General features: G+C 39.9%; 1 protein-coding gene across 12 annotated transcripts in view; it reads left to right on the top strand.

Moving 5' to 3' along the window:
- Window positions 1-13,287, top strand: part of LOC311077813 (complement C3-like) — a 501,390-nt gene that overhangs the window by 93,082 nt on the left and 395,021 nt on the right. For 6 of the 12 annotated variants that reach the window (XM_084106439.1, XM_084106438.1, XM_084106437.1 and 3 more), the window contains exons 24-29: window positions 1,170-1,373; window positions 1,495-1,570; window positions 2,340-2,499; window positions 7,247-7,348; window positions 7,532-7,688; window positions 11,545-11,717. The exons of 4 other annotated variants lie outside the window; for them this stretch is intronic. In XM_084106439.1, the coding sequence (XP_083962565.1) occupies window positions 1,170-1,373; window positions 1,495-1,570; window positions 2,340-2,499; window positions 7,247-7,348; window positions 7,532-7,688; window positions 11,545-11,717 (872 nt within the window). The remainder of the gene's footprint in view (window positions 1-1,169; window positions 1,374-1,494; window positions 1,571-2,339; window positions 2,500-7,246; window positions 7,349-7,531; window positions 7,689-11,544; window positions 11,718-13,287) is intronic. 2 more of the 12 variants (XM_084106440.1, XM_084106441.1) reach the window with 2 other exon arrangements.

Genomic DNA, 13,287 nt, shown 5'->3' with positions numbered 1-13,287 from the left:
AACTAGATTAGTGGATAATTCAGCAGTAAAATTTAGTGTAGAAAAATCACGAGTGCACAATAATTGTATAAAATCTGAACATTTTGTGAAAAAAAAAAAGTTTAGTGGGGAACAGATTAGAGACAATAAGTGTAACACTAAATCTGGTCAAACTTTACACATTGCTCTTTGTATTGTTGTAAAATACATTCATGAAAAACAAGATAAAAATCAAAAATATAAATTATTTTATATCCTACTATAAAATTGAGACATTTTTTAAATGTATAGCACAGCTGTTTAATGAGGTAGCAACATAATAGATAGGACAGAACAAGAACGGCTATTGATAATCTTTCATTGCGTCACTGTATTAAAATATGAAAGGCTCCAATGCAGTGCGGCACACAGCGCTTATGATGCGCTGGAAGCAACATGAGTCACAGCGCGCAGCGCGTCGAGTCTGCATTGAAAAGTTTAAAGCACAAAGAAAATACATATTGATGCGTAGTGTATTATACAGTATCTATCTATGCAATAGTCTATTCAGCCTTTACTTTTAACAGTTTTAAATTTCAGTTACTGTGCGCGTGAAGAACAAATAGTGCTCTGACTTAACTCCAGTGTTGTGATCTAACAGACACCCGGTAGAAAGTAACATGATTAAGGTACAGCAATAAAGTCCAGCAAGATAAAGTTGTTTTATGTGAAACCATAGACCTTTATCTACAGATCAAGTATAATAATAGTAACATAGAATCATCTTGGAGAGAGCTTCATCGTGTTAACTGTCGTAACCGAACGCGACGCGCTGTTTTGAATGCTGAATGAAGAATGATTGACAGCCGTAGCTGAGGGAAACGTTTACGTGATCTTGAATTTAACGACTTAAATATTAATTTATATCTCACATTATACTATATAATGGCTTCAGAACACTTATAATATTGTGCACGAAAACTTATGGTGCTTTATAATGTTTGTGTGCCTTTTGTGGGGCTTAACAATGACACAGAATAGTATACGCACAATATCGGATTTGGATCGGCCTCGTCTGACCGATACCCGATCCGGTGCATCCCTAGTTGCTATGTTGGATTGTGTTGAAAGTGTTGCATAAATTACAGCTCATCGTAAAGATAATTTAAAAACTGAATTCTCAGCCTCCATTCCCTTTTTTCTCCTTCCAGGTGAAGAGATCTCTCAGACAGTCGAGAAGGCCATCAGTGGAAACGTCATGGGTAGCCTTATTACCCAGCCCTGGGGATGTGCAGAGCAGAACATGGCCAGTATGACTCTACCTGTCATTGCCACTCATTATCTGGACAACACCAATCAGTGGGAGACTGTTGGAATAGACCGCCGTAATGAAGCCATTAACCATATCTACACAGGTCAGTAGGATACAACAGATACACATAATCTGACTAGGTTTTGAAAAGAAAAAAAGGAATAAAAAACAAAGCAAATAATAAACATATCAATATAATATCTTTATTTTGTTTTTGCATTAAGGTTATCAACAGCAGCTGGGTCATCGTCAACCAGATGGATCCTACCATGCCTATAGATCCTCGAAGAGCAGCACATGGTATTTTCATTTCAATCAATCAATCAATCAATCAATCAATCAATCAATCAATTTTATTTGTTTTTATTTTCATGTCCACTTTCTCCTGTCATGTTATTATTTAATAACATTTAGATTAAAGGGTTAGTTCACCCAAAAATGAAAATTCTGTCAGTAATTACTCACCCTCATGTTGTTCCAACCCCGTAAGACTTTCGTTCATCTTCGGAACACAAATTAAGATATTTTTGATGAAATCTGAGAGCTGGATCACTCCTCCTGCAGGCTTATGGACACTATAACTTGCTGGCCCAGAAAATGTATTAAAGACATTGTTAATATAGTCCAAGTGACTCCAGTGGCTCAATCTTAAGTTTATAAAGCGACGAGAATACTTTTTGTGCGCAAAAACAAACAAAAATAACGACTTTATTCCACTTTTCATTTCCTTCTCTCTGGACCTCGAGTCTTTTTACGTAGTGTAATAGCGTAGCGCGTCTGTGTTGCACGTCACCACGTAGGCTCACTATTGGGCGACTCTGGTCATGGGTCAGACTCTGGGCCAGCAAGTTATAGTGTCCATAAGCCTGCAGGAGGACTGATCCAGCACTCAGATTTCATCAAAAATATCTTAATTTGTGTTCCGAAGATGAACGAAAGTCTTACGGGGTTGGAACAACATGAGGGTGAGTAATTACTGACAGAATTTTCATTTTTGGGTGAACTAACCCTTTAATAGTAGCAAATTATTACTTGTTATTTATTAGCTTTTTGTTTCTGTTTGTTAAAGGCTGACAGCATATGTGGCTAAAGTCTTCGCCATGGCCAGTACCTTAATTACTATAGAGAAAAATGTGATCTGCAGCGCCCTCAAGTGGCTGGTTCTCCACAAACAACAGCCAGATGGCTCCTTTAGAGAGGATTCACCTGTATTTACGAGTTCGATGGCGGTAAGTTAAATGTGAATATGACTGACTGTATTTGAACTCATCTGTGGAGGAGAAATTGCAGTGACCTACAATTAATTTGTAAGATGCAATTAAGTTTTCATAACCCTTGCAGAATCTGCAACATGTTTACCATTTTAAAAAAGATGGACTATTAAAATTGCATTGTTTTTATTACTGTACTGAATAAGCTATTTCACAGAACATGTTTCCATGGTTTTTATTAACAAAGAAAGAGTCTTGTGTTACCCTTGTTCCCTGAGAAGGGAACTTGCGCCGTGTCAAAAATGACACTTTTGGGAACATGTCCAGCGTGATAGCGTCTGAGCACATGTGAAACTAGTCCAATCTTGATTGTTGTTGCGTCATGACATCACAGTTACGGTGTAAGCGGAAGCTACAAAGGGACGCGGCTCATAACAGTGGCCGAAGCATATGGCGGGCCAGAAGGTCCAAAAATAGGACTAATGATTTGTCGTGGGAAGTCACTATATACTATAGCCCCTAGCTACTCACTTTCCCAGTGATATGCCAGCGGTGGATCTGTATATTGACTCTCCTCACACAGCGAGCGACTCACTCTCCTCACACAGCGAGCGACTCACTTTCCTCAGCTGGCGACTCACTCTCCTCACACAGCGAGATACTCACTTTCCTCACACAGCAAGCGACTCACTTTCCTCAGCTGGCGACTCACTTTCCTCACACAGCAAGCGACTCACTTTCCTCAGCTGGCGACTCACTTTACTCACACAGCGAGCGACTCACTTTCCTCAGCTGGCGACTCACTCTCCTCACACAGCGAGCGACTCACTTTCCTCAGCTGGCGACTCACTTTCCTCACACAGCGAGATACTCACTTTCCTCACACAGCAAGCGACTCACTTTCCTCAGCTGGCGACTCACTTTCCTCACACAGCAAGCGACTCACTTTCCTCAGCTGGCGACTCACTTTACTCACACAGCGAGTGACTCACTTTCCTCAGCTGGCGACTCACTCTCCTCACACAGCGAGATACTCACTTTCCTCACACAGCGAGCGACTCACTTTCCTCAGCTGGCGACTCACTCTCCTCACACAGCTAGCGACTCACTCTCCTCACACAGCAAGCGACTCACTTTCCTCAGCTGGCGACTCACTTTCCTCACACAGCGAGCGACTCACTTTCCTCAGCTGGTGACTCACTTTCCTCAGCTGGCGACTCACTTTCCTCACACAGCGAGCGACTCACTTTCCTCAGCTGGCGACTCACTTTCCTCAGCTGGCGACTCACTTTCCTCAGCTGGCGACTCACTTTCCTCACACAGCGAGCGACTCACTTTCCTCAGCTGGCGACTCACTTTCCTCAGCTGGCGACTCACTTTCCTCACACAGCGAGCGACTCACTTTCCTCACACAGCGAGCGACTCACTTTCCTCAGCTGGCGACTCACTTTCCTCACACAGCTGGTGACTCACTTTCCTCACACAGCGAGCGACTCACTTTCCTCAGCTGGCGACTCACTTTCCTCACACAGCGAGCGACTCACTTTCCTCAGCTGGCGACTCACTTTCCTCAGCTGGCGACTCACTTTCCTCACACAGCGAGCGACTCACTTTCCTCACACAGCGAGCGACTCACTTTCCTCAGCTGGCGACTCACTTTCCTCACACAGCTGGTGACTCACTTTCCTCACACAGCGAGCGACTCACTTTCCTCAGCTGGCGACTCACTTTCCTCACACAGCGAGCGACTCACTTTCCTCAGCTGGCGACTCACTTTCCTCAGCTGGCGACTCACTTTCCTCACACAGCGAGCGACTCACTTTCCTCAGCTGGCGACTCACTTTCCTCACACAGCGAGCGACTCACTTTCCTCACACAGCGAGCGACTCACTTTCCTCAGCTGGCGACTCACTTTCCTCAGCTGGCGACTCACTCTCCTCACACAGCGAGAGACTCTGAGTACAAATTCGCATACTATCGGTCCTAAATAGTATGCAAAACTAGAAATGGTATGTCCCAAATCATAGTATGTTGAAATGAGTATTCCAAAGATACCCGGATGGTCTACTATTTCCGTTTAGAATTCGAAGTGCAGATCAATGCACACTCTAACGGCTAATACTGCCCACAACCCATTGCGTGCGGGAGGAAGGAGCTTTGTGGTGATGGTGGTGATGTAAACATGGCAGCTGGATGCAGCAGCAGAGATGCGCCCTCAGTTTTTAAGTTTAAGAATTCAAATGTTTAACCATAATTAAAGTTATATTTTATTGTCTCGTAAAATTAATGGGTTTATGTTGTGCCAAAAAAGTACCGTGTTTATCTTGTAGGGTCCGATGAAGATACTGAGCGCCTCATTGGGGTTATCAGTTTACAAAACAATAAATAAAAAGGCTCTAGTGTCATGCAAGTGCCTTTTTTATGTATTTGTTTTGATGTTTCTGTCTACACCTTACTATAAACTCTTATGAAAATAAACACCTTTTACTACACTAACCATAGTTTAACCACACTGACTTAATACTGTGGCTGTACAAATGTTAACTTTACCAGTCCAACCAAAGAAACATGGTTACTACACTTTTACTATAGTAAAAGCACGGTTCATTTTCATTGGGGTATTTTTGAGTATTATACATAAGTATAAAATTAAAAGTATAAAATACATTAAACAATAGTTATACTATAAACTGTAAATATTTTAACTCAGAAAATAAGTAGCTTTCGTTACACACATTGCACATGAACGTCAGAACCAGCCGCCTCACAAGCGACCTGCGTTTGGTTGATCTACGACAACGCCCTGCTTTACTCCTCAATTTGGTAAAACACATTGTAAATGTATTGTGGAAAAAAGATGGGAATAGTAAATAAAATTATATTGGACATATAAGATTGAATGAAATGTACAATGTTTTGTTAACAGTCGCGGTGTGCGTAACTAGCGCCCTCTATTGGTCAGCCGCCCCTAGCTACAAGCATCCTTTAGTCAAGAGCAGTTAGTAGTTTTCTGTTTTCTTTGTCCTTTGGTTAACTTTACTGACAGAGAGAATTAGGCCTAGCTGCTGTTCTTGTGAGGATACTCGACAAAACGGACATTTTGGCATACGTGTGTTGTTCGTTCTAGTGCGAAAGAGAACTTGATACTGGTGCGCGTCTATCTGTGGGTCTGTGTGTGTATGTGTGTGTGTGTGTGTGTGTGTGTGTGTGTCAGGAGGACATTCACTGACAGCACGTTCTCTTTTGTCTTGTCGCGCATGAATGGTTTAAAAGCATTTGCATGAATAAGAGCAGGATCATATAACCATAGCTTAAAGTCACCTGTTGTTGTTTCTGGCGTTTCATCGCCTGTGCCGCAACCGTGATACCACGGAGGAGCCGGACCGAGCCTATGTCGATGCGCGCGTCCACGTCCAGGAACATCGCGTGCACACTATATAAATAAATAGCAAATGGGATTTTGGATTTTTAAAAATTTTACTGACGATTTAAACAGAGCAGTGTAATTTTTATGTTAGGTTGACTATTTTATTTTGATCATGAACCGGCTGCGATGTCAAGATTGCAATGCTGGAATATGTTGTGTGTGTGAGGTGCCTGCGCGATGGAATCATAAAAATATACTCATATATACTCAATTTACTAAAGAAAACAAACAAACTGCAGTCTCGGTTTCCTTTCCGTCAACTTGTTTGTGAGGCGCCGCGCCTCACAGAAATTAACCAAACTCAGCAGCATGCTGTCAGTTTTTTCTTTCATTTTATTAATCTATTAATTGTTTAAATAGCCATATTTCGCGTGTTTCTTTTATATAGGCCTATAGACTATGATTTGATGAAAACCCGTCCTTACGACAAATCATTAGTCCTATTTTTGGACCTTCCGGCCTGCCATAGGGAACAAGGGTTACAGATGTAACTTGAGACATTCCCTTCCGAGGCGCTGCGTTGAAGACAACACTTTGGGGAACGAAGTACCCACTGCGCCACACTGACCACCCAGCTAACAGACTTTTGTTATAAGAACGATCTCCAAATATTCAGTGTTGGTTCTGGGAACATGAAAAATGTCCAGTTTTCTTGACATTAGAGGAACGTGTTTTAAAAGGTATAATGTTCCTCAAACGTTCTTTCAATTTAATTTTGATTTAAATTCAAAATTATAGGATCGTTGATTTGTAACATTCCAAGAACATAAAAATGTTCAGTTTCCATAATGTTACTAGAATGTTTTTTAACCCAGCAGGCACAGGATATGGATCTTTTTTAGGAAAAAACAAGTCAACACAGAAGGCTTGCTGAAGAGCAGAAGCTGTTTGTAGCTTCCGCTTACAGCGTCACATGTGACGTCATGACGCAACACTAATCTAATCGAGATTGGACTAGTTCCACATGTGCTCAGATGCAATCACACTTCAGGTGTTCCCCAAAGTGTCGTCTTCTGAAGGGAACCCGAACAGCCAGTGATCATCATATATTTTAGTTATTTAAAAAAACAAACTGATTTGATATTTTGATAATAAAATGGGGAAAATGCAGTTGCATACATTCTCAAATAATCTCCATATAAACCTATGAACCATAGAAAGATACATTAGTAATGTCTATTCTGTCTATCTTACAATATTTCAACGTCCTGAATGTATTCAGTTGTTGGCCACTGATTAATAACCCTAGTAAAAAGGGCTAGATTTGCTGATTTATTTTAAAACACTTTTTTTTTCTTTTTTTTTTTTGATATTTTATTTATTTGTGCTTTATTCCAGGGTGGCGTAAATGGCAAAAATTCCGATGCCGATGCCTCTCTGACGGCCTTTGTTGTGATTGCCATGCAAGAGGGCAGAGAGATCTGTGCTGGATCAGTTGGTGTAAGTACAGGTCTTCCACGGTTTGTTTCATTAAAACATTAAATTCTAGATTAACAGTTGATTTTTTTTTTTTCTCTTGGGTTTAACCTCTTCCACTGTTTTGTTTACCAAAAGCATTAAAAATGAACAGTTGATTTTTCCTATTCCTCCTCTTGATTTAAACATTGCACACACACTTTATAGAGTCTGGATGAAAGTATCAGGAGGGGTGTTGCATTCTTAGAAGGTCGACTTCCACAACTGACCAATCCTTACGCTGTTGCGTTGACTTCTTATGCCATGGCTAATTCTGAAAGACTCAATAAAGGCATCTTGATGAGGCATTCCACCCAAGAAGGAGGTCAGTAACACCAACAAGTCATCAAAATGTGTTGTGCTTCATATAACATGGAGCAATAAAATAAACTAGAGTGGAAATTACAAAATAATTATGTAAGTTTTGTGGTGTTCGCTGCTTGTCTGTATCAATAACAGCAATGGAATGAAATATATAACCCATATCAACTAGCTAGCTCAGGGGTGCCCAATCCTGCTCCTGCCGATCGACTGTCCTGCACAGTTCATCTCCAACCCTAATCAAACACACCTGCCTTTAATTTTCAAGTGATCCTGAAGACGTTAATTGGTTGCTTCAGGTGTGTTTGATTAGGGTTGGAGATGAACTGTGCAGGACAGTCGATCGGCAGGAGCAGGATTGGGCACCCCTGAGCTAGCTTGTCGAGCCTTTTTCCAGAGGTGGAAAGTCCAGGTTCAGAAAGTAAAAGTCCTCCTCAGTATTTTGTTCCAATCACCTGGATTTGGGAGAGAGAACTAATTAGTGAAATCAGCTGCACAGCAAAAACTCCAGTGTTAAATGAACTCTCCTGGGAGTTTATATGGCTCCAGACTCAAGAGTGTTAAAGTGTTAAAATATGAGTGTTAAATTAACACAGAGTGTTAAAGTTAATGAGCTAATTAAGTGATTCATTGAGTGATGATTGACCATTATTGAAGACACCTGGGGCACGTTCAAGTTCAAAACGGTGCACAACGTTTTGCTACGGTTTCCGGGTTGAACGTCATGTTTCCTGGAAATGGCGTGCACCGGTGTGCAACAGGGTTTGAGATATGTTTTCTCTTGTTTGGTGGGTGTGTCAGAACTGCAGTCCAATCAGAAGCAACATGTATATAAAGCACGCGGTATTAAAGTGAACTCGCACAATGGGTTCAAGGAAAGTAATTTACAAATGTGTTCGATGCAGCTCTGTATACGCAACAACTGAGGATATTATTAGACATGTTTGTTGTAAGTTTTATTGTAAAAATATAGGATATCAACATAATGATGTAGTTGTTTATATTTTTAGCTTCATTGCAAGTGTATGACATTTGGTATAGAAATAAACAATGGTAATTAAGTGCTTTTCCTAAAAATGAGAAAGAAAATACAGGGTATTAAAACAGTATGAACTACAAATAAAGTCAGTATGTGAGGCTAAATAGATGTGTTTTAGTCTGAATTAGGTAAGATGTGTGTTACTTTTCAGTTTCAGCAATCCCTTCACTCGATTGGGATGTTCTCACATTAAACAATAAAACATTGTTCTGGGCGGCAAGTGCAGTAACTGTAACATCGGGCATATTTTGTAGTATTAAACACATATTTATACCGACTTCATCAGGCTCTGAAAATTCTTCACAAAGAACACAAAGAATGGCCTTCTCAGCTGCCATAGTTGCAACTCTTGCGTCATCAGAACAGTGTGTTCAACGCATCACCGTTTCTGTTTAAAAAACGTTGTGCAACATTTGTCGGGGCTGAACGCAGCCCTGATGACATATTAGAGTGATTTCTGAAGGATCATGTGACACTGAAGACTGGAGTAATGATGCTGAAAATTCAGCTTTGATCACAGGAATAAATTACAGTTTAAAATATATTAAAATAGAAAACAGTCATTTTAAATTGTCATAATATTTCACAATATTATTGTTTTTATTTATTGTTTTTTTATCAAATAATTGCAGCCTTGGTGAGCAGAAGATACTTATTTTAAAAACATTAAAACATCTTACTGACCCCAAACTTTTGAACAGTAGTGTATATATAAAATGAACACCAGGTTTGTTGTAACATGGCATAGACTGCAGTGCTGCATAATAATAACAATAATAACATAATAACAATAGCCTAAAAATCGTTAAAAAGGAACACTAACACTGCACTAGAGAAAAATATATTGATTATCATATGTTACTTCAATCTCATTTCATAATGTCATAACGAAAATAAGCATTTGGTGTAAAAAAAATGAAGCCTATTGTTTGGCGCATTTTGCTTTTCAAACGCGTGCAGATAACATTTACTGAAGCGATCAAGCCGCTCAAAACTATTAAACTAATTATTGTTGCCATATTATACGTCTACGTTTCAGCAGATATCCACAAACACAGTTTTTAACAGTAATCACGGTTCTAAACATTATAATATTCACCATAGTATACACTCATACTAGCCTGCTTTTATCATGCTGTGTTTTATTATAGAATATAAAAATATCCTTGTGTTGGACATGTATACATTTAGCACTGAAAGGTTGCCTACCAGTCTAGTTCACATTTCAACATGTTTCTGTCTATTTATAGATACATATACATGTACGATATTAGGCTTCATGTTTTTGCTATAATCTCATTTCATAACATAGATTTTAATCTGGCACCACCAGTTTAAAGGTTGTATCAGCGATTTCAGGCCCAAACATAAATGATCACATTCATCTAATCTTTCCTAACGATCCGCTAGCTGCCCACCCCATAAGCAGGCCGTCAAAAAAACGTGTCTCTGTAGGCAGCCTAGGCTCTGAGATCTGCACACAAAAACAGTTGGTTTCACCACCACTCAAAACCAAAATAAATAGTGTTCCAACCAATCACCGACAGGGGTGGGTGTTGTGAGGTTTTGCGCTTGTGCACGGCTGCCTATGACGGCTGCACGCGAAAACCTCACAACACCCACCCCTGTCGGTGATTGTTTGGAACACTATTTATTTTGGTTTTGAGTGTCTTACCTTAAAAATCTTCTCATCTTCAAATCGCGTTCTTCTGAGGTAAATCCAAGGTAAACAGCACAGCACAGCACAAACACAGTCTTTCAAACTCGATGAAAAGCAGAGGAGTAAGTTACTGAAGTTTCTGATTCTTTGTTTTGAGGTGATGAGGCGTTTACAGGTCTGCGTTCCTCCGCATGGATCATTTGCATGTCAATCGCTCGTGCGCGCGGGCGTGGTCACATTAGAGTTAATTAGGACGCGTTTGAGAAACTGTACATGCCGCTGCTTTCATACGGATTACTTAAACAGAGAATATTTGTTTTTTTATATAATTTACATACTTTAAAAATAGAGACCCCAAGTGTTGTATAGACATGCGTTTCAAGTCTGTGTGACTTTTGTCATTTTCTGTCACGTTACAGAATGAGTTTCTCATTGAGAGAGACGGCAGAATGCACATCATGTTTATTTTCTTTATTTTACGAAAAACACAACATTTTGTTTTTATTATGAGTGTACACAAATAAAAGAAGACATTTAACATTTTTGAATGATGTATAACACAAGTATGTAAGATCAAAATCAACAGAGTATTTTGAGTCTCTTTTGCACTGATAAGAAAAAAACGAGCCGACCTCTGGGGGTTAACACTCATATTTTAACACTTTAACACTCTTGAGTGTAGAGTCAAATAAACTCCCAGGAGAGTTAATTTAACACAGGAGTTTTTGCTGTGCATATACAAAAAAATCAGCCCACATCACTCCTGTCCTACAGCAACTGCATTGGCTCCGTGTTATTTATTGTAATCAGTTTAAGGCTCATCATTGTTTGGCACCTTCTTAACTTTCTGATTTAAGTCAGCTCTATGTCTCTGTCCGTACTCTGAGATTGAGTTCTGAGAATTCGCTTGCAATACCCAAGTTCTGACCTTCTAGTGTGGGTGGTAGGGCTTTTAACATTTTCAGTCCTTGGGTTCTTGAAAGGTGTTATATAAATAAAACATATTATTATTATTATTATTATTATTATTATTATTATTATTATTATTATTATATTAGCCAAAGCATAAAGCTTGATGGTCTGGATCAGCATATGTGAGTGGTAACATATTTCCCTTAACGCTCCAGCTTCATCTCCACACTTGTTTCTATTCCTGTTTAGTGTTTGAATCAGCCGGTAGGTTCTGGACTTTCCCTGGACAGCATCATCACTCTCTAGAGGCGACGGCCTATGCTGTGCTGGCACTTGTGAAGTCCAAAGACTTTGATAAAGCAGGAGAGGCAGTGCACTGGCTGGGCAGACAACAGTCTTATTATGGTTATGGCACCACACAGGTACACTATCATCTCATCATTTCACTGTAGCTTGAGTTGACAATAGCAGTAGCTTCAGCTTAATAAAAACAGGGAGATCTGTAAAAACTTCATAGGATGAAATTTAAATATTCTGACTGAGTTAAGACTCTGCTTTTATTAAAATGAGAGCAAGGCAGCTGCACCACCAGCACTATAACCACAGGCTGTCTCAGCAACACCGAGTTACTGGACCTGGTTGAGCACTGTGACTGAAGACTCTTTATCAATATAATGCTAAAAATAGCAGTAACGACTATTCTTACAAACACAAAAAAATGCAGCCTCAACACAGCCCAAGTGTTTTCATAGAAAGGATATAATGATGGTGGCAGTGTCTGCATTATATAGCAGTAGTACTGCAACTGTTCTCTCTGAGGAAGCTTTGCGTTTAAAGAGCTAATCAAATATTTAGACTCAAATCAATATTTTGTATCTAATAATTTACTTATGTGGCAAGTAACCGTGTAATAAGCAGGATAATGTACATCAAGCCGGTGGTTCTCTCAAAATAACCCCCTTCAGGCTGATGGAAGACCTCATCACCCTGTCGGGGGCAGAGGTGTATAGTCCAGGGGTCAGAATGTAAAAGTCCTGCCATATGTTTATTCCACCCATGAACTCAGTCAGCTGATTTCACTAATTAGTTCTCTCTCCTGTCTGAATTAGCAAATCCAGGTGATTGGAACAAAATACTGAGGAGGACTTTTACTTTCTGAACCTGGACTTTACACCTCTGCATAGCAATGCCACATGTCAGCCAAGAGCAAAGAAATAAACCAGAACTGGATCTTTTCGTAGCCAAAAAAACCCTGTGTATATTACATATGGAGTAATTTCAGCCACAGCCTCAGATGAAATCAACTGAAGAGAAAAGAAGGCATTAAATCTGTGAAGATCTCAGCAGAGGAGGATTAAACAACTCCACAAACAGCATTACCAGCTCCACTTATTACTAACCAGACTGACTTTATTTCTGGCAGATGTCCACAGAAGTTTGTATTGAGATTTAACAGAGGTAACTCTAATGTGTTTCATTTGAAGTCACCATAACAGTGATTCATGTTTCCATTAGTTGAGCTCTTAACTCTTATTATATCTTTTGTCATCTTTGGCCGTTGTGACAGTGTGTTTGTCGAACACATTTGCAGCAGCAAAGAAAACTAAAGTGAAATGAGATCAGGTGATGATGGTTACCAGTTGATGGCTTTGTAATCATCATGAATCACTGATATATTTTGAATATAACCATAGACCAACGCTACTTTTGCGTCATCGAAGGGCAACGCCCCTTTTTGGGGGAAGACAAACGGATTCCCCTGAGAACAGAACTCGCTCGCTCTAGACCTGCAAAGTTTCTTGATAGCAAAAATGGCACAAACATACACTCTCTTTGACGGCCGAGGACCGTGAGCGGTATTTAAAGAAGCTACTGGATAGGGAGTTACAGAGGTGTCCCTTTGAAATGGTCGAAAACTGGATTAATGACCCCACGCAGTGGCCAAATATGGACTATTCAGACATCTACCACTATCTCGTGGAATCACCAAGT

The sequence above is a fragment of the Abramis brama genome (assembly GCF_963993115.1).
Source record: "Abramis brama genome assembly, chromosome: 2".
NCBI lineage: Eukaryota > Metazoa > Chordata > Actinopteri > Cypriniformes > Leuciscidae > Abramis > Abramis brama.
This window is presented reverse-complemented; position numbering and strand designations above follow the sequence as displayed.